Source organism: Chinchilla lanigera, unplaced genomic scaffold (genome assembly GCF_000276665.1).
Source record: "Chinchilla lanigera isolate Chin_1 unplaced genomic scaffold, ChiLan1.0 scaffold00040, whole genome shotgun sequence".
NCBI classification, from domain to species: Eukaryota; Metazoa; Chordata; class Mammalia; order Rodentia; family Chinchillidae; genus Chinchilla; species Chinchilla lanigera.
The window spans coordinates 623,345-645,521 of record NW_004955441.1 but is presented as its reverse complement, the minus strand read 5'-3'; the positions used below and the strand labels follow the sequence as shown (position 1 = coordinate 645,521).

General features: G+C 37.4%; 1 protein-coding gene across 1 annotated transcript in view; it reads right to left on the bottom strand.

Annotated features, from left to right (window-relative positions):
* Positions 1-22,177, bottom strand: part of Yipf4 (Yip1 domain family, member 4) — a gene marked incomplete in the record, with an annotated part of 32,635 nt that overhangs the window by 9,514 nt on the left and 944 nt on the right. The window contains 3 exon segments of the mRNA XM_013517616.1: positions 3,597-3,674; positions 7,949-8,120; positions 9,866-10,019. Of these exon segments, the coding sequence (XP_013373070.1) occupies positions 3,597-3,674; positions 7,949-8,120; positions 9,866-10,019 (404 nt within the window).

The window sequence follows — 22,177 nt, the reverse complement described above, 5'->3', positions numbered from 1 at the left end:
GGCGTGGTGTGGCATGCCTGTAATCCCAGCACTCAGGAGGCTGAGGTAGGAGGATCGGTTTGAGTTCGAGGCCAGCCTGGGCTACAAAGTGAGCTCAAAGTCAACCTGAACTGCACAGTGACATCATCTCAAAAAAAAAAAAGACAAAAAAAAAGAAAGGAAAAAAAAAAAGAAAAAGAAAAAGAAAAACACCAAAATAAAAACAAAAATACCCAGTACTAGAAACCGCTGCCCCACCAAAAAACCCGAAAAACAAAAATAGAAACAAAAAACACTATTTGCCTTTTTCATTGGGTTGGTACTGGCACTAAGAGGACATAAACAATGGTGAGTAAATTTGCTGTTGCCTTAGCACAAATCCAGGTGCTACAAACTCTATTAGCAGTCACTATGTTCTTTACTACCACGTTCTTACAGAAAAATAATAATGGCCAGTTTTTATGTACGAATGTAGTAAAAATGGAGGTGGGCATGTTGTTACATGCCTGTAATCCCAGCTAGTTCAGAGGCTGAGGTAGGAGGACTACCAGTGTGAGGACAGTCCGAGGACTACGCAGGACACTGTCTCAAAATAAAACAGAAGGGGAGGAGCTGGGCATAGAAGTGCACACCTGTGATCCTAGCACTCTGGGAAGGTGTGACAGGACACTCAAAAGTTCAAGAACCAACTTAGTTAGACCTTGTCTCGCTGACAAAGAAGTGTGTATGGGCGTATGTACAGCTTAGAGGGAGCGTGCTTCCCAGCACGTGTGAGACCCTGCGTTCAATTCCCAATACAGGGGTGGTGGTGGTGACTGTATAGAAACAACTGATTTTATTCAATTTCAACCTTCTGAGTATATGTCTTTTTAATATTCTGCTGGACAGTGATTCAGTAGTCATCCAAAGGAATAAGATATGTGACTGAGTGAAGAGTTAAATTAGACGGGTTTTCTATGGACTATCATTTTTGCTTGCAAAGACAAATGATAAATTATGGTTATTCAGACGGGTATGGCAAGCATGTTCTAGAAAATGAATAAAGTAAGTCTGCTGTTTCAAAAAAAAAACTTACAGTATTTGTTGTAAATGATAAAATTTTAGATTTCCAACAAAAATCTGAACTAAAAAACTTGTGTCCACTTATATAAGTTTTCCAATATAGTCTTTTCTGATGAGATGGGTGGTGATATTAATAAATGTGATTTTTAAAAAATATTACAGAATAAAGTAACAATAGCCAGGCATGGGGGCACATGCCTGTAATCCCAGCACTGGGAAGGCTGAGGCAGGAAGATCACCGTAAGTTTGAGGCCATGCTGAGGTACACAGTGAGTTCAAGGCCAGTCTGCACTACACAGCAGTAGTGAGACACTGTCTAAAAGGGAAAAAAAAGTCAATGTTTAAAATATGTGCAAAACTCAATAAACTAATAATATTTTCTAGAACCCCAGTGTATGACGTTACAAAATCATGCTTGAGTAAAGAAGATCCATTCAAGGGAAATTTAATAAAACAGTGTAAAAAGGTCATTGACATGGTTTGAGATTCCACACTTCAATAAAGCTTTAAGAAGCTACTGGAAGCAGACCACATACCCATCAACAAATGAATGGATAAAGAAAATGTGGTTATTTATACACACTGGAGTACTACTCTGCTATAAATGATTAAGTCATTTGTAGAAAAATAATTGCACCTTGAATCCATAATATTAAGTGAAATAAATCAGACACAGGCTTAAAAATTGTATTTCTCAGAGCCAGAGATATAGCTCAGGAGCACAAGCGCCTGCCTGGTAAGCGCAAGGTCCTGAGTTCAATTCCCGGTACCAAAAAAAATTAAAATAAAATAAAAATTGTATTTCGCTTATATGGAAAACTCAAAGTCTAAATAAAGAGCAAAGTGGAGGGTGTACAATAGGAAATCTTTCACAAATGGGAAGAGGACTACGAGGTGTTAGGAGGGGGGAAAGAAAGGAGAGATAAAAAGAATTTGGATGTGTTAGGTACATATACCAACTACCTACAGTGAATACACTTATTATGTGCCTCCAACATGCACTATCTATCTATCTATCTATCTATCTATCTATCTATTTATTTGTTTATGAGACAAGGTCTTACTATGTAGTACAGGCTGGCCTTGAACTTGCTTATATAGCCCAGGTTGGGCTCAAACTCATAGCTATCTTCCTGCCTCAGCCTCCTGAGTTTGGGGGTTACAGGTGTGGGCCACCATGCCGAGCATATTTATTTTTAATTAATTCAGTTAATTGGTACATTATAGGTATACATAATGATCATGTTCATTATAGGGAATTTGTACCTGTACATGATATAAACCTGATTCTTTCTTTTTCCCATTCTCCTACCCTCCTTCAACCTCTCTTCCCCTCCTTATTTACAAATGCTTTGTTTCTATTTTTTCCTTTTTCTCTTTCCATCCTTTCCTTTGCCCTCCCCACTCCCCTGTTCCCTTTTCCATTTGAACATTTTCTTCCTACTTCACAATATCTGTTATACATTTTGGTCCTTATTTACACTTTTGGCTTCTCACATTTGGGCAACAATATAGTATTTACACATGTATGTTTGATTTATTTCACTTAAGGGTATGGCCTCAAGTGTATCCATGTAGCTAGAAATGTCTTAAACTTGTCCTTCTTTATGGCACAGTAGTATTCCATTGTATAAAAAAGTACTACTAATAAAAAAGAAACTACTAGTTATTGAATTTTGGTATAGCATCAGAGAAGAGTACCCACATGTGAAAAGCTACTAAACTACTCTCTGTAATCCACATCCCTGTAATCCCAGCTACTCAGGAGCCTGAGGCAAGAGGCTTACAAGTTGGATATCAGTCTGGGGCAACTCAGTGAGATCCTGTCTCAAAATAAAAAACTAAACTGGGATGAGGACACAGTTCAGTACTTCCCAAGTTCAATTCCCCAGTATCAGAGGCAAAAAAGAAAGAGCAAAAACAGTAATAGCAAAACAAAGTCTCTTTTCCAATTATTTACCTATATGAGGCTTTGTTTTCTTAATATACTTAAACCTAACCAATATAACAAATTGAATGCAGAAACTAGGTTAACTGTCTAGCTTCCATTAAACCAGACATTGAAGCTATTTGCAAAAATCTAAAGCAATGTCACTCTTTTCATTAACTTTTTTGCTTTGGAAAAGCATGGTTGTTTTCTTTAAAATGTATTTTTTATGTTAAAATGTAGATAGCTTTTGGTGAATATATATTTTAAGTTATTTTAAAATGTAACGTGGTAAATATTGACAGATACAATTCACATGAATAAATCCTATGGGGACCTGAGAACTGACTTGAGAATAGACTTGAGAACTGCTATAAAAAATAAACTCTATGTTTGCCTGAAAACCCATACATTATTTGTTAAGTAGAATGGGATCTTTCCTTTTCAAACTTTGTAACATTTACTGCGTAAACACAATTCTAATATGTTGATCATCTTAGAGGAACTAGACTAAGATTAAAGCAAATCTACAAGAAACCATTCTAATGAGTGTACGTAATGATGGTACCTGTACTATCAAAAATAACCCTTATCATAAAAAAGAGTACTTTCAAAGTTCACTACTTACTTCTCCCCCAAGAACTCTGGCCAGTAGGAAAATTGTCAGTGAGCCAAATATCCAAATGGTTATGATCCATGAGACCACCTTTAAGGAAAAAAAATTCATATAATTAATATTACTGCATGAAGCAAGCTGATAATTTCTTAGGAGTTCAATTCTCTACCATTTAAAATAGTTTGATGTGGGGCTGGGGATTTAGCTCAGCGGCAAAAGCGCCTGTGTGGCAAGCGCAAGGTCGTGAGTTCGGTTCCCGGTACCGGAGAAAAACCAAAAAAAAAAAAAAAAATAGTTTGATGTGTGTGGGTGCAGGTCATAGAACATTGTATGAGTTCTCAGGTATGTTTCCTACACTTAGTAAGAATACAATATATAATGCAATTTTACAACCAAACTGAATTTTTAGCAAGTATCATTTGTCTTCAGGAAAGCTCAGCATTTCAAGGCATACTAACTGTTAAAAAAAGTGTTTACTAATAACCCCTTAGTTTATAGCAGTGGTGACCAACTTTACAGCACACGTGCGCAGCGAGCTGTCTGCATCACTGAAAGCGCTAAACCAGTGATGGCGAACCTTTTAGAGTTTCAATAAGAACAGCCTGCTAGGCCACACAAGCTACAGGTTCACCATCACAGCTCTACAGGCTCATCATCATTGGTTTATAGTACCCTGAAAGGAAAATTTATATCCAAACAACCTGCCAGTCTTCTCCAGAAGTCTTTAAAACTTATGTTAAACACTTATCCAAGTAATAGAGCATGGAAGACATCTCAAGAATTTTAACTCCTTAGACTCAGTTTAATGGTACATGCATAGATTTAAAATTATCATTTGGGAGGGTCTGGAAATAACACTGCACTAGCAATAAAAACAGACTGCTCGCATCTTGGTTTCTAACTACGCTCCAACGAAAGGAACTAAGATTCCTCAGACAAATGGTCCCTTCAAGAGCTTGAGTGAGGAAAATACAAGATTAGCTTAGAACACTTTGGTTTTTTTCCGGTACCGGGAATTGAACTCACGACCTTGCACTTGCCAGGCAGGCACTGTGCCGCTGAGCTAAATCCCCAGCCTCAGCTTAGAACACTCTGTGGAGTCACAGGACAGGAAAGTGGTAGAAAAAAAAATGATGGGATGTTGGAAGGACACATAAGGCCACCTAAAAGAGTATCCAACGGTTCAAGATGGAACAATGTGAGCAATAAAACAAATGATAATTTGGGATTATAACCTCGAGAATAAAATACTCACGAGCCTCTACTGACAGGAACACAGTAACTGAATAAGTAATGGAACAAAAGAGATAGTTGTTCCTTAGAGAATACCAATTAATAAATGTGGAAGGAATGAAATAAATAGGAAAATCACCATTCAGTAAACACCATAGTTAAAACTGCTGCATGTGAGACTCATGAATGGATGGTAAAGTTAGTAGGCAAAAGAATAACAAACAGGACTGGGGATTTAGCTCAGCACCTGCCTGGCAAGTGCAAGGTTGTGAGTTCGATTCCTGGTACTGGAAGAAAAGACAAAAAAAAAAACCAAAAAAACAATAAGAAACAGGACATTTGCGTAACTGCAAAATATCTTCAGAATTAGAGAATTATAAAGAGAAATACAGCTACCTCACAGTAAAGAAAGGGATAGAAATATTCCATCACTTAGCCAAGTAATTGAGGTTAATATCACCAGTACTGTAATAACAGCATCACATGCTCTGGTAGTATAAAGAGAAGAGCACAATGTCCTTTCTGTGGTAATCTCTTTTTTTTGTTTTTTTGTCTTTTTGAGACAAGGTCTTGCTTTGCAGTTCAGGCTGCCTTGAGCTCACTTTGTAGCCCCGCTGGTCTCGAACTCGCAATGATCCTCCTGCCTTAGCCTCCCGAGTGCTGGGATTACAGGTGTGCGCCACCATGCCCGGCAGGTTTTTTTTTTTGTACTGGGAATCCACCTCAACCTTGCGCTTGCCAGGCAGGAGCTCTGCTGCTGAGCTATATCCCTCGCCCTCTGTGGTAATCTTGTCAAAAATGCGTAACCTCAATCCAATCAGGAAAAAACATTCAATCAACCCAAACTGAGTGACACTCTTTTTTTTTTTTTTTTTTTGGAGACAGAGTCTCGCTGTGTAGTTCAGTCTGGCTTTGAACTCACTATGTAGTTCAGGCTGGCCTCAAACTTGCAGTGATCCTCTTGCCTCAGCCTCCCCAGTGCTAGGATTACAGATGTGCACTGCCACACTGAGCTGGGAGACATTCTATGAAGACATAGTAACTTTTGGTTTTTAGCCTTAGAATCCTTTGTTCAAATAAAGATTACACAAAACAGATAAAAACAGATATGCTATAGATGAAGGACAAGAGATAGGAGACCTGAGTCCCCATTCAACTTCTTCAGTGATCCTTGTACTATTTCAACAGAATACATGATATAAACTACTGATCTGGATAAATATTAACCACATTAGTGTAATAACAAAGACCTTGCAATGTGGAGATTACTACGGATTATCCAGGTGCACCCTAAATGTAGTAACAAAGGAGTCAGGGGAAAACTTGAGTATAGTAGAGGAAAAGGCAATGCAACCATGCAAATGGATTGTAGTGACACACCCAGGAGCTAAAACTGCTGGCAGCTTCTAGAAGTGAAAAAGGTAAGCAACGGATTTTTCCCTGCAACTTCCACAGGAATCACCACACTGATATTTTGATCTTAGCCCTTTAGGGCCCACTGTGGACCTCTGACCTCCAGAATTATAAAAGAATATATCTGTGCTGTTTAAAGCAAATAAGCTGTGGCAACTTGCTATAGCAGCAACAAGAAATTAATTCACTTCTAAAAACCAATACTCTGATTTCTCTTCAGATTGTATAATCTTTAGCCTTTTTAAAAAAGAAAGAAGAGCCGGGTGTGGTGGCGCATGCCTGCACTCGGGAGGCTGAGGTAGGAGGATTGTTGCGAGTCAGACCAGCCTGGGCTACAAAGTGAGCTCAAGGCCAGCCTGAATTGCACAGTGAGATGCTGTCTCAAAAAGACAAAACAAAATAAAACAAAACAAAAAACCCTTGTAAAAAAGAAAAAAGAATTAAATTCACTTTCAAGTCACTAAAGAGTTACACTTCCCTAAACACTTCAGTGGGGAAAGAATGACATGCACACATTGTGTTTGGATGGTAAAGACTTTGAGGGTAAGACAAAGAGATTAAAAAACAGTAATAATAAAAAAAAAAAACAACTAGAGCTGGGTGTAGTAGACGTGCTGTAATTCAGAACTCTTAAGAGTCTGAGAAAGGAAGATCCCAAGTTTGATCTGGGCAATTTAGTGATCCTAGAGGGATTCTGTCTCAAAATAAAAACTAAAAAATAAAAAAATGGCTGGGGATGTAGCTTAGTGTGAAAGCCCTGGGTTCAATCTCCAGTACACAAAAACAAAATAAACAAACAAAACCCAGAAAACTTAATGAATCTATGTCATGCATGATTTATTAAAAATTACATTCATTTAATGGGACTTGGGATTTAGCTCAGCGGCACAGCGCCTGCCTGGCAAGCGCAAGGTTGTGAGTTAGACTCCTGGTACCGGAAGAAAACCAAACAACAACAACAACAAAAAAAACCACAAAAATTATGTTCATTTAAAAAAAAAAAATTAGAGGCTGTGACATAGCTTAATGGTAAAGCACATGTCTAGCACGTGCAAGGCCCTGGGTTCAACGATAGCACTTGGAAAAAGAGCTGCTAATTATCTCTCCCCTTTGCTTTTTGAGACAGGCTCTCCACATGTAGTTTAGGCTGGCCTTGAACTCACTAGGTAGCCCAGGCTGGCCTTGCACTCACAGTGATTCTCTTGCCTCAGCCTACCGAGTGCTGGGATTACAGGCGTGCACCACCATACTGAGAAAAAGCTGATTTAAAAAATTAAAAATAAGTAAAAGGGAGGAACATAATTATGTATTATATATTACATTTCAAACTCCATCCTCTGGGGGAAAAATAAGGGCAGGGGCTAAATTCTTCTGGCCACTGGTTGAGTCTAGTCAGCTGAGAGTTGTCCCACCTATTTACTCCCACTGTCCTACAAATATTAGTATTTTCTATGTGAATGATGACAAGATAAACCTTGGAAAGTACTAACCTAAGTGCAGAACTCTACCCTTTTTAAAATTACGGGAACAGTTTTAGAAATGAACAAGTAAGAAATAATGGTGTTCAGGTTTCTTTTGCATGGCATACTTTATCAAGGAACAAAAAGTGACTAATATAAATGATCAAAGATGAAGCACTCCTCAAACAGAAGTATACAATTATAGTTCATATAGGAAGTTCAAAGATTTAGAATTTGTATAAAAAAAGACATACTTACCCTAAATTGTCCATACAGTGATATCATAGAAAAGAAAAGAACAACAGCCAGAGGGCCCCAAAAGTCAGGATTGTCTCTCACTACTTGTCTATTAAAACCAAGTGATGGCATTGGCATCAAAACACATCGGATTTTGTAGTAAATATCCTTTAGATCGATATCCAATTCTTCCCTATAATTAAAAAGAATTCTCAAAAAGTGCACAACTCTGAATACTGTGACAGTTACAAAACAATTTAAGAAACGTTTCAGCTGGGCATGGTGGTACATCCCTATAATCTCAGCACGAAGGCGGTTGAGGCAGGGTGCTCATGTGTTTGAGGCCAGCCTGGGCTACACAGAGTCTGAAGTCAGCATGGGATACATTGTAAGTCCTAGTCTCAACCCCCGACTCCAACCCCTCAAAAGCATATATGTGTGTATTTACTTTTTGAGACAAGGTCTTGCTATGTAGTTCAGGCTAGCCTTGAACTCACTATGTAGTCTAGGCTGGCCTCAAACGTATGGCGATCTTCTAATTCAGCCCCCTGAGTGCTGGGATTATAGCTGTGGGCCACTACAACTAGGATGAAAAGGTTTTTAAGTTTAAATAATGACAATATGATAGCCACAGGTTAATAAAAATATTTGCATTTAAAGTATCATAACTCACTGTCCAAGGTGAACTATCTCAACTTTACAAAGATGTTTCAATATTTCGGTATCTCTAAAGTTGGGATACATCTCACAGTTGCTGATGTCTTACAACTATTGTTAGACTGTAGTGACACCACATGCTTCCAAGAGCTGACTTTCCTTTAGCTGGTTTCCCGGAGGCACTATCAATTTAACTGTAAATTAAACTGTCTGCTTGAGACTTTTGGGACCATTCTACTAATTCAGACTGTAAACATACAGAACTAATGTGGGGTTTATATTCTCAAGGAAAATTTTTTCTTTCAACATCCCACTTTATGTCAAACTGATGAGAACTTCATTGCTTTTTCTATGTGGTAGGTTATTTCTTACCCATTCTCACATTAAGAGAGATCTTTGATGTCCCACCTTTATGCTATTTTAGGTACTTTTTATTAATATGTATAATAACTCCATCTTACAATCTCTACTATCTTAGCTCTGATGAAATACAGCATTATTAACATTAAGAAAAAAGTTTCAGTTTTTAATTCACCAATAATTACTACAAAGAAAAACCTGGGAATGCTTGTTTTAAAAGCTATAGGTTGGTTCTTTTTTCCAAAACTATTAATTTACTTTTTCTCCTCCAATGAAAACTGTAAGATTCCACAATTATGGAGAAAATATAAGTCTTCCTATAGTTTAAGTACAGAAGGCAGCTGTGTACTATCTATATAATTGGTTTTAGAAATGTTACTTAGTTTTAAATCTGAATTTCAACAATAAGCAACAAAAGCTGTTTTTTTTTTTTTTTTTTTTAAAGACTACATGATTACTTGAGACAGCAGACAAACCACAAACCCAGGTAAGAAGGCTGGAGTATATTAATGGGTATGTGTGTCTGTGTGTATGTTTGTATGTACATGATATAAGATTATGGTTCTTTTTGAGACAAGGTTTCCCTATGCAGTTCAGGCTGGCCTTGAACTTACTTTGTAGCCCAGGCTGGCCTGGAACCCACAGGGGTCCTCCTGCCTCAGCGTCCTGAGAGTGCTGGGATTATAAGCATATGCCACTATGCCTGGCAAGATTATTATTCTTTTACTCTTTGCTATATAACAAATAAAAAGAGTACCATTGTTTTAGTCTTTTTCTTTTAATTACTAGTGAAGTTGAAAACTGCTATAGTCTAACTGAAAAGGTTAAGATTTTGCACATTTGTCTTTACATTACATGGAAGAATATAAACATCCCATAGGCTCTCTCTTAAAACCAAAAATATACATTATCTTTACATACAAAAGTGGCTTGTTATCTTCAGGATCATCATCTTCAACTTCCAAAAGCCAGCCATACCCTCTTTGTCTCAGAAATGTAGTAGCTGTAGATTCTTTGATAAAATCTCCACCAAGGTTTAATTTGACATCTGGGGATGCTATAGACCCACTGAGATCTTAGGAGAAAAGAAAACAAAATTGTCACCCAAGGTAAAATATAGGAATCCTTTTCTGTTTATTTGTTTTTGTTTTTGTCTTTTGGACAGGGTTTCACTATGCAGTTCAGGCTGGCCTTAAACTCACGTTGTAGCCCAGGCTGGCCTCAAACTCACAGCAATCTTCCTGCCTCAGCCTCCCAAGTGCTGAGATTATAGGTGTGCATCATCATATTTGGTCAAATGTATGAATCTTAACAAAAGTGAACACATAATTAAAATATTATCATTTGATGACCTCTAACTTTGACTGTTTGCTACTACAATCTTTAATTTTATAGTTGATAGACATCTTACCATTTTTTATAAGAAAAAAATGAAAGATGAAAGGTAAAAAGACATACAAAAAGTTTCACAGCTCACTGGCTAGAAGCTAGACTTACAAAAGTAACTTTCAAATTTAAATGGAAGGAGGAAGAGGCGGGAAGGGGATGTAAAAGGAATCAAGATGTGGCAGAAACAGGTACCAACTCCCCATGATGAACTGTAATCATTATGTATTATAAACATACACAAATAAAAAAGTAAACAACAAAAAAGTACATGGAATGCAATAAAAGTTTAAAAACCGGGAAGAATTAAATGGGAGACATAAAAATACATTAGCTGATATCACTTTGGATGTTCTTCATTATTGTACGTATTATGTGCTTCAGAACAAATCCTTTTACAAGGGATCATATCTATATATATAAACCATTAGACACAATTTTTGCTAAGGCAAAACTTTTTCTTAGGTTTTTATGTATTCAAGTAATCTTTCACTTACATCATCATATATGCTAAGTGATTCATATATTAATGCTTAATTCTGAATAAATCTGATGAGTTCCCTGCTATTTCAAGAAACTCTACATAATTACATGCATCTTTAGTTTTGATAAAAATAAAAAGCTGCGAATTCTTGCGTGGCTTTTAGGTCAGCTCCAAGAGAAGTTGTACAGATTAAGAGTTATCCACATTAAAAAATAAATTGCAGCTGGGCATGGTGGCAAATGCCTGTAACTTCTGCCCTCAGGAGGCTGAACAGAAGGATCACTGAGAATCTGAAGCCAGCCTGGGCTACACTGTGACTTCAGGCCCGTCTGAATTACATATGGAGACTCTGTCTCAAAAAAAAAAAAAAAAAAAAAATTCCCATGCATAGTCTGCAGCGTAACTTAGAAGTTACAAATACTCAGGAATGGGAAATAAAGATTTGCTTCAGGTCATGCAGGAATTAAAAAGATAAAAACCAGATTTGTAGGACCAGACAATATACACTAGTAAACAAAGGTCAATGTTGTTAACTCAAATCACATGACTGGCACAGTACTTTAGAAATATAATCTCGGCAACAGCAAACCTTTAACAGATCCTCCTCTCTACAGTTCATCTCCAACCAATGCTAAAGTTGGCTTCCTTAAAACAAAACAAATACTAGGTTTTTAAGATACAGTACAAAGAGCTCAACCTGCACAGTGCTTTAAGTTCTGGGACGGCTTTTGAGAAATGACATTAAAATCTTGGCTTAAGCTTTGATGAAGTGGTTCAATTATGAGTCACTTCCTGTCTGTTGGTGACAACTCCTGCAATTAATTATAATAAAAGAAGTGGACAGGCGTGGTGGCACCTGCCGGTAATGCCAGCACTTAGGAGGCTGAGGCAGGAGGATCATTCCAAATTCGAGACCAGCCTGGGCTACAAAGTGAGTTCAAGGCCATCCTGAACTGCATAGTGAGACCCTGTCTCAAAAAGACAAAAAAAGGAGAAAAGTTTATATTCTGAAGCTAGACCTCAGCTTAACTATTGTTAGATACAAATCATTTATGTTTTGGGCCCCACAAAGTTCCTTCCAGGATAGATAAGGTTCTCCTCCCCTGACCCTCTGGTCATATTACAGGATTAAACTCAAGGCCTTATACATACGAAGCTAATGCTCCACCAAGCTATATCCCTGGTCCCTAAACGTCTGTTAACAAGTTTATTCAAGCAGACAAAGTGTAACTACTGTACTTTTGTGTTTTTTTGGTACCAGGAGTCAAACTCAGGACTTTGTATTTGCCAGCAGGCACTGTGCCACTCAGCTATATTCCTGGCCCCACTACTGTACTTTTAAAACTACCATTCTTCCCTACTTAAAGTTTAAAAATAGTTCCTATTGATACTATCAGAAACTTTAGTTAAAATATTCTCTCAAAATTGCAATCACAGCACCTGGAAGGCTGAGGCAGGAGGTCTGTGTGAGTTCCAAGCCAGCCTGAGCTACATAGTGACTTTAAGGCCAGCCTGAACTACACAGCAAGACCTTGTCTCAAAAAACAAAATGAATAAATACAATTACTACCTGTTTCTCTGTCTTAATCTAAATCTTGTATATCTAATTTGATATTGAAAAAGGTAGAATTTGACTATAATTCCAACTCCAAAACGTACAAAGAGTATTTTTTCTTGATTCAACAAGAGTAAGATTTAGATCAGGAAATCACAGCAGTGACATTAGAGGGTTTTACAATTATGAAGTTAGGGGCTGGGGATTTAGCTCAGCGGCAAACGCGCCTGCCTGGCAAGCGCAAGGTCGTGAGTTCAGTTCCCGGTACCAGAGAAAAACCAAAAAAAAAAAAGTGAATTACAATTATGAAGTTAGAAAGGACTTTAATTGTTCCTTGTTCTCCAGTAAGTATTAAGTGTTAAAGCCCTCAATTTAAGTTTTTGAGAATGCTATTATAAATTGTAATTGTAAGGAACGTTATGCTAAAGAAGTGTACATGTTTAGCACTGTGTAATTAGAATGAATACTAGAACCACAAAAAGGCACTTGAGCCTGGTGTGGTGATGCATACCTGTAATGCCAGCACTCAAAGTTGAAGCAGGAAGATCGCCATGAGTTCAAGACCAGCCTGAACTATACCATGAGATTCTGTCTCAAACCTCCCCACAAAACCTTAAAAAAAATGAATTCCCTCTTAGTATATACTATATATGTTACTGCCATTTAAAAAAAAATATAAAGATAATATGTAAACATAGTGGATTTAAAAGGAAGCGCGCTTTGAAAAAATAAAAAAAATTTACTTCAAAAAACCCCTTAAAATATTTTCACTGCTAGTTGAGTGCAGCACTACATGCCTATAACCCTAGCTGCTCTAATCCCAGGTACAGTACTTAGAAGTGTAAAGAAGGAGGATTATAAATTCAAGGCCAGCCAGGGCAATTTAGCAAGAACTTATTTCAAAATTAACACAAGTAAAAAGAGCTGGGGATATAGCTCAGTGGTACAGAGTTTCTCCATTTAATTCCACAGAACCATAAAATAAATGAATAAATTTAATTTTAAAAAAAGGGCTGGGGATGCAGTTTAGTGGTAAAGCCCTTGCCTAGCAAGCACATGGGGCTAGGTTCAATCCCTGGTATCACCATCACCACCACACCAAGTTTTCACTGCTGTTTAGGCTTACAGTGAGGAAAAATTCTAGGTAAGTTTGAAGTCTTATTGAAAGCCACCTTTAGAAAAACTGAACAAAATTTAGCAGTAATTTCCCTCTGTCCAGCCCAAATGTAGAACTGGGAAGGGATATTTTCTCTGAATAGTCTGCTTAGCCTGGAAACTAATTTTTTTTTGTTTTTCAGAATGGGTCTGCAGGTTGGCCTTTAACTTGTAGTGATCCTCCTGCCTTGGCCTCCTGAGTGTAGGACTACAGGTACGTGTGCCACATCTAGCTGAGAATTAGAATTTAAACCAGGATGAACTTGGTCAGTACACTTACTGATGTGTCCTTAGGTAAGTTCTGGATTTCTGTGGAAGACTAATATGCTGTAACGAACAATGAACACTTTGTTGGTACCTGTCTTTTTTTTATATACATGAAGCTTTTTCTTATTTAACAAGCTAAAAGAGCAAGGATAAATGTCATTTCGGTTGAAAATGAAATTCATGTGTACTTTAAGTCTAATCCAGAACTGAATACTGGTGCAGCAAAAACAAAAATAAGCACATTTTGCTCTGAAGAAGCAAATTTCATTAAGTTTATAAAAACATTTTAATGCACTGGAGGCCTATTAAAATGGTTAATCACATAACAAATGAACACAATTTTCTAACTGCTAAACCTACTGGAGCTCAATCATAAATATGTCATTCCAAAGGCTGGTATAAAATTGTGTAGTACTTTTTTTGTTTTGTTTTGTTTTGTGTCCTGGAGACTGAACCCAGGGACTGAACTACATCCCTACCCCTTTTTATTTTATTGTGAGGCAGGGTCTTGCTAAACTGCCCACGCTGGCCTCGAACATTCAACTTCTCCTGCCTCAGCCTTCTGAGTGCCTGTTATTACAGGGACGTACCACTGTGCCCCATCTTCAGTTATGTTTCCATTTATATTGCTCTGGCTTATAGTTTTAGTACTTTCATTAATACCGTCAGTAAATTTTCATATTGTATATTAAAACTAAATTAAACTTCCTCAGCCTAGAGTTGGAAAAATCAAATCCTATTTCAGCATAGTCATTTAATAGACATCTCTTTTGGTTGCCTTCTAATGTACTTTTTAGTTTGAAAAACTAGAAATTCACAAGAAGTTGCAAAATAGTACAGAGAGGTCCTATGTAACCTTCGTCCCGTTTTCCCCAGTGGTACCACTGCATTTAACTATCAAAACAAGGACATGGACATTGGTATCATCCAAAGACTTCCCAGTTTTCCATGTACTCATGTGTGTATGTTTATACAACTTTATTACATTTGTACATCTATATAAAGCACTGAGTTTTAAAATTTATGAAAACAAAGCATTTTTTTTTAAAGGAAACCTTGCTTAACTACCACCTCCTACAAGAAATACTACAGTCATTTTCCATTTTTGGATAGGAAAAATAACTATTTTTGCATCTATCTTGTACTATCTTATTTCACTAGCCTATTACATGGAAGACACATGTGATAAGACCTACACGGACAGTTTCCTAAGTGGAAACTTCTTAAAAGGACACCTGAAGATTCACTGATCTACACTAACTTACAGTAGCAATGACAGCCTTTCTGTGGAGGAGAAACTTTACATAAAGAGTAGGGTAAACTGCCACAATAACACAGTAACAGAAAATTACCATTTATTCAAAAGGACACTGAGAAAAATTACTGGATTATCATGTCTACAACTATTGATTATACTAACATACTGTGAGCTGCAGGTATTATCATTTTTATACAGGATAATAAGACCAAAGAGGGCTAAACTCAAAATACAGTATACTGAATGTATCTTCTTCTCTTGCTTTATATAAACAGTCAGCATTTCCTTGTAGTGATCTCAAAGGCATCTAAAATTCAGTATTCCAAAACTGAGATACCTAAGATCTTCTTCTACTTAGTGAATGGTACTATTACTCTCTTTTGTGTTCAGGATTCCAAGCGAGAAGTTTGATTAGTCTTGCTAGTACTTTTTTATATGTTCCCACATCCACTCAACTCACTATTACACTCAATCAGTTGTACTTCCAAATTTTTGCTTTTTAAAATATTTATTTCTAGTGTTTTGATAAAAGGTACTTCCAGAAAACAAAATAAATATAAGTGAACCTTTCCTACTTAACACAAAGTGTCCTAAAATTTCCAGCCAACTTTTTCCCCAGTAAGTTGACAATTATTCATATAGGTTAACACAGGAATGATGTAAGCTCCTAGGATCTGCCCAACGTCAGACAGGAGACGTCCTCTGTCAGGAAAATACGCAGCAACCAAGACAAGACTTGGTCTCCACGGTTCACAGCCTGCCGAAGAAACAGCAGGAACACCACCTAGGCATCTTAGGGACCCCAACAGTCCAAATATGTTTAAAACCTGTCTACTCTCCATTTATACTACCAACATCAGCCTCCTGCAGACTATTTACTCCTTCTTGCATGACTGTAATGGTGTAATAACTGTTCTCTCTAGTCATTTCTTCTCCCAATCTAATTCTCTTACTTGAAAGATTCTATTAAAACGGCAAGTATTTTTTTTTTTTTCATTGAAACCTTTTAGTGCTCTCCACTGCTTTTCTGGCTCAAGTCCAACAATTGCTACATGTCTATCTGCTTCTCCAGACTCATTTTATACTCCTTCCCACCCAGCTCCTGTGATCCAACCACACGAGCCACAGGAGCCTCCCAGTTCTTTGAAAGAAGGTGGATCCCTTTCAACTCAGGGACTGTGTTCCCGTTCCCTCTAACTTCAGATAATTAAAGGCCACCCATTCTTCAGTTGTCAGACAAACCTGATTGTGCAAATTTTCCTAGATCTCTAAGGCTACACTAGGCTCCTTTCAGACTTGCCTCTACTTTTCCTTTACAGCACTCATCACTGCTTATACTCTCAGATTTGTGTGGCTATTTTATTAATGTCTACAAACTCTATGAAGGGAGAGACCATGTGAGGTTTTTGTTGTCTGTATACATATTACCAGAATTTAAAATAATGCCTGGTGCACAGCAGACAACAGACGTGTGTGCTCCTTGAATTAATGGAAGGACAAACAGCTCCATATTGCTAAAATTAACAAGTGAGATTCAAGGTCTTTAGAAAGCAAACATAAAATTAGATTTGTATTTTGGAACACTACCTTAGTTACACTATGGAGGACTGATTTTAAGTGGGAAAAAAATGAAGCTTCATCAGGACACTATAGCACAGTCTGGATGAGAAATGGAGAGGCGGAAGCTGTGAACTGAAGCAGTATCAGTGGACAGAGAAGAGATGAATTATACAGTTATTCTAGGGCTACTCAAATAATTTTATAATCAGTGGAATATAATGAGTGACAAAAAGACTAGAAACAAGTTTCTGGCAAGAGAACTTCCATTAAGTCATTTTTACTTTAGTATTTGTTCATTTTCAACAATTAATCTATCAACAAATACTTACAAATTACTTATTTTAAAATGCCTAGAGAATGATACAAAGTGAGCTACTTTGAGGACTTTAAAATCTGATGATGAAAAAAAAAAAAAGAAAAAAAATCTGATGATGTATCCAAATACAGAATATTAGCCACAAATGTAGGTTACTAATTCACACTGCAACATAAACCTTAAAAACGTTTTGCAAAGTGAAAGAAGCCAGACACAAAAGGCCACACGTAATATTATCTCATTTATATGAAATTTCTAAAACCATAGCAACAGTAGACAGGGGTTGCCAGGTACTGACTGGGGGGAAGAATGGGAAGTGACAATGAATGAGATGATGAGCTAAGTGTGGTGGTACAAGCCTCTAATCTCTCTGCTTGGGAGGCTGAGGCAGGAGGACTGCCATGAGTTTAAGGCCAGCCTGAGCTACATAGTGAGTTCAAGCCAGAATGAACTACATAGCAAGACCCCGACTCAAACCACCACTACCCCACCATGAAAATAAATGAGATGATAAAAATGCTCTAGAATTAGTGATAATGGTTGACTTATATGCTTTAAAAGAGCTGAAGTTTATAGTATGTGACTATCTCAGAAACAAAAACATCTAATTAGGATAACACACAACACAAAACTCTATTAGTACTTTTTTTTTTCTATTAGTACTCTAAAGCACACGCTTCTGTTCACACATGACTGTGAGTATTACTGAATGACGGTAGATGCCATGGAAACAGAGGCCTAAACAATAAGGAAGGTGATCTAAAGCAAATGGTGAGGGAGAAACCTGCATTTGTCCCTCATGGATGGCTAGATGGGCAGAGATGGAATGAGAAGTCATTGCGTGGAGAAGACATGGAAGGACAAAGGCCTGGACGCCCGAGGCCTATGTTAAGCAGAGTTTGTTTCCAAAGGTTATGGAAGATGGGTTGGGGTAGTGTTAAAAGCATATACATCAGGCAAATGATCCCTTGTCTTAATTTTATAGGCCATGCATTTCTTTGTGGAATCTGTATGACATATTTTCCATGAAAGGCTTTTGATGTCCACTAAGTTTGGAAAACTCTGCATATCATAACCCCCACTTGGAGTTTCAGAATGAACAGTAGCATATTAAAGGCACTGAGAACTCTACATTAAGGCCACTGGTTTAACTTTGCTTGGCACATTATCTACCAAATTCATGTTACTGTGGAACCATTTCTCCTTTAGGAAACGTTGCTGGAGGTACTTCTGCAGATCACAGGAAGCATGTACAGATCGCGCAGAGTACTGTACAGACCCTGGAAGTCTAAGGAGTCAGGAAATAACGAGGGTATTTTGGCTATGAAAACAAGGAAAAGAGAAGTAGTAAGATTTAATTAAGAAATACATCAATTGGGAAGGGATCTGTAATAGTAGAGACAAAGAAAACAGAGTGAAAGAAAATGCTAGAGAGGAAAATAGAGAAAGCTCCTCAAAGAGGCAGCAGAAATGGGAATAAAAGCAGGAACAGCCGCGTGTGGTGGCACACACTCTGGGAGACTGCGGCAGGAGAATCACACACACAGAAGCACAGAATGGGCAACTTGGCAACTTAGCAAGACCCAATCTCAAAATATAAAGGGCCGAAAAAAAAAAAAGGGCTGGGAATATAGCTCAACGTGAAGGCCCTGGGTTCAATCCCAAGTAATGGGGGGAATATCAGGTTGGATGGCTTGTATCTCCTTTTTCTTAATGTTCTTTTTTTTTTTGCTTAGTTATCTCTGCTCATGTTCTTCCTAACTACTTCTTGAGTTAGTGTTGGCTTCACTTCTAACAGCACGGTACTTTGACCTTAATCAAAAAGTATGTAGTTGTAAATTCACTCAACAAACATTTATTAAGATCCTGCTATGTGCTGGACTCCAAACTAGGTTTTGGGTATGATACTGCCAGGAAGTAAAGTGTAGCTTCTTTTTTTTTTTTTTTTTTCCTTTCTCTCACTCTTTTTTGAGGGGGTTGGTTTTTTGAGACAGGGTCTTACTTTATAATTTAGGCTGCCGCTGAACTCACTTTGAGTGTTGGCCTCAGACACAGCAATTCTCCTGCCTCAGCCTCCTGAATACTGGGATTACAGGTGTGTGCCACCACACCCCATCTAGCACAGTTTCTAAAACCAAGGATCTCAGAGTTTAAATCAACAGTATTTTAGGTCTGGAAAGATTAAGTTAATAGACTGCTTCCATTTTAATTATTGCACCTTGCATAGTTCTAAAAAGAATGCTTTTCCATCTTTTTAATCTAAGAAAAACTATTTTAAAAAGTTATCATTACATTCTTGTTTTATACATGCATGTCATTACTGTCTCCAGATGTAATTTTATACTACACACTTGAATATTCAATCTGGATTTCCTTACTGATTCATTTATTTACTTACTCACATGTAGCTCTTCTTTTTTTCTTACTATGGGGGACTGAACCCAGGGCATCCTAGGGAATCACTCTACCACTGAGCTACATCTCCAGCACATAACTCAAGTTCTTTTAACTTGTACCCAAGGATCATCTTGCTTTTATATGTATTACCTTAAATAATCCTCACAATATTCTTATAAATGTGCTTTTCATTTTACAGGGGACGACATGGAAGCTTATAAAAGTTAAGTAATTCATCCATTACCACACAACTACTATAAGAATTGAGTATTTCACTTAAGTCTCTAAGACTATAAAGCCAGTAAGTTTTAGTTATATCATTTAAAATGTGCTAAGTTTATTGTTGTTTTTGAGACAAGGTCTTGCTATATAGTTCAGGTTGGCCTCAAACTCGTGACAATCTTCCTGCCTTAGTCTCCAGAGTCCTGCGATTATAGGTGTACACCATCACACACATCTTTAAAGTGTGCTGTTTTATACTCCTGTCTATCAAAGACATATAAAAAATTTTAAAACGCAAAAATAATTTAACTAAACAGACAATTCACTTTTTGATACACATATTTTAGGTTTTGTGGTAAGTGCTAGCATTCAGAAAGCAACAGGGAAGTTTCTGTTTCAGAGGGAGTTAAGCGAAGTTCTACCAAAGGAGCATTTGAGTTCAGTCTTAAATTTTAACTTGAGGCAAAGAGAAAGGCAGTCAAAGTAGAAGGACAAGGATATGTATACATATGGTGACAAAACACAACGTATTTTAGAAAAATTTAGAAAAATATGTGGACAAATAGTAATAATAGGTATCATTAAGAACAAGAGACTTGTACAGAACTTAGGTATATTCTGAAAATATAAGCTGAAATGATTTATGGTTACAGAACTGCGTAAAATGGGGAGAAGAATTTACATGACATGTAGGAAGTAGAGTAAAGAACTAGAATTGCAGCATAAAATTTTCATATTAGGAAACAATAAAAAATAAGTGTCGGACAGGTAATACTGGGATCCAGGTGGCAGCATCATTACTTACATATGTACAGCACTTAACTCTGCTAGACACAGTATTCAGTGTTTTTACATTTGCGAAGTATTTGAGCACTTGGGTATTATTAAGTCCCATTTTGTGTATGAGAAAACTGAGGTTAAAGGAGGGTCAGCAACTTGGCCAAGATCACACAGATAATAACTGGTAAAGCCAGAAAGCCAGGTTGCAAACTCAGGACTCATTACATTTTAGATGTACTACTCCATTCATAAAATACAAGAAAGAGGCATCATGATTAGGCAGAAAGAAATATAAGGAGCAGAAGAGTAGTCCTTTTTTGGGGGGTACCAGGAACTGAACTCAGTACCTTGCACTGGCCAGGCAGGGGTTGAGCCACTGAGCTATTTATTATCTCCGGCACCCTAAGACTAGTTCAAGAGCCATCAGGTAAAATAACCCCTCTAAGCCTGTTTCTTTACAAAATACAGGAATGATAAAGCATCACGATCTTAAAATGATCAAAAGAGCATAAGGCTTAAAATATTCTGTAAATGTGTTATATTGATGAAGGGTTTATATATAAATCTCCTTGGATATATAATGAATCTGTGTACCTTTGGAGGAAACAAACAGAAGCTTTAATAAACCATATGGACTTCATTTATTCCAAGTTCCTTAGTATATGGTGCCAATGAGTAAGCCAGACACTGAGTTTCTTAGATATAGTCCTGGGAGAATGGAGGATGTATACAAACAACAGTTTCTAATACTCAGTGGAGGGGCTGGGGATATAGCTCAGTGGCACAAGTTCCCGCCTGGCAAGCGCAAGATCCCGAGTTCGAGTCCCAGTCCCCTTCCTCCCCTCCAAAAATCAACTAATACTCAATGTACACACGTTTTATTTGTTTAAAGTCTGGGAAATAAGTTGGATATAGGCACTATGCTACCAAATGCAGACGAAATTAGAGAGGCTGAGGCAAGAGGATAGCAAGTTCAAGGCCAGCCTGGGCAACTTATCAAGACTTTGTCTCAAAATGAAAAAAGCTAGAGTTATAGCTCAGTGCTATCCAACACTACATCAAAAAAGAAGTAGATGAAACAAACTGAAATATTTTTAAGTTGCTTTATTTCAGTTTAAGAGAAATGTAATTACTATGTTCCGTTTGAAATTTTTTATTTTATTTACATTACTGGTGATTAAACCCCAGGCCATTTGCACTGAGCCCCAGCCCCAGCCTCTCAACCTCCTTTGTTTTTTTCCTGTTTTGAGACAGGGTCTCCACAAATCACTAAGATGCTCAGACTGGGGTTGAACTGTTGATCCTCCTGCCTCAACTTCAGTTTCCCAAAGTGCCAGGACTGCAGTGCGTCACCTTTGTTTTACTTTTAAAATCATAATCATTGCCTCTTTTTTTTTTTAAAATGCCACTCACAAAACAAAACAAGGGAAAACGAGCTATACTTAGGGATGTACTATGAAATCGTGTTTCTGAGAAAAATTCAGGGTCTTCTCTAGCCTGAAATTCCTTGCTAAACTGATCTATATTTTTATATCAGACGGTAGGCCTGGTCACTAGAAAAGTGTATAAAAATCTAACAAAAGTAAAATTTGAAAATGACTAGGAGAGACAGATTCCGGGTAAAAAAGAACTGAGTATGAAAAGGGACAAACGAGATAAAAATTTTTCTGTGCTGTAGAAAAATCTCTCTAGCACAACGGCTTCCTCAAAACAGTACGAAGAAATGCGTAAAAGCTGGGCAACTTGGCAAATTAGGACATCTAGCTAAGTTATGAGAAGCTTCCAGTGTACCTGGGTCCAACCTTTCTGAATGCTGAGGTCAAGCACTATCAAGTGGGTCAAAGCCGGCCGGG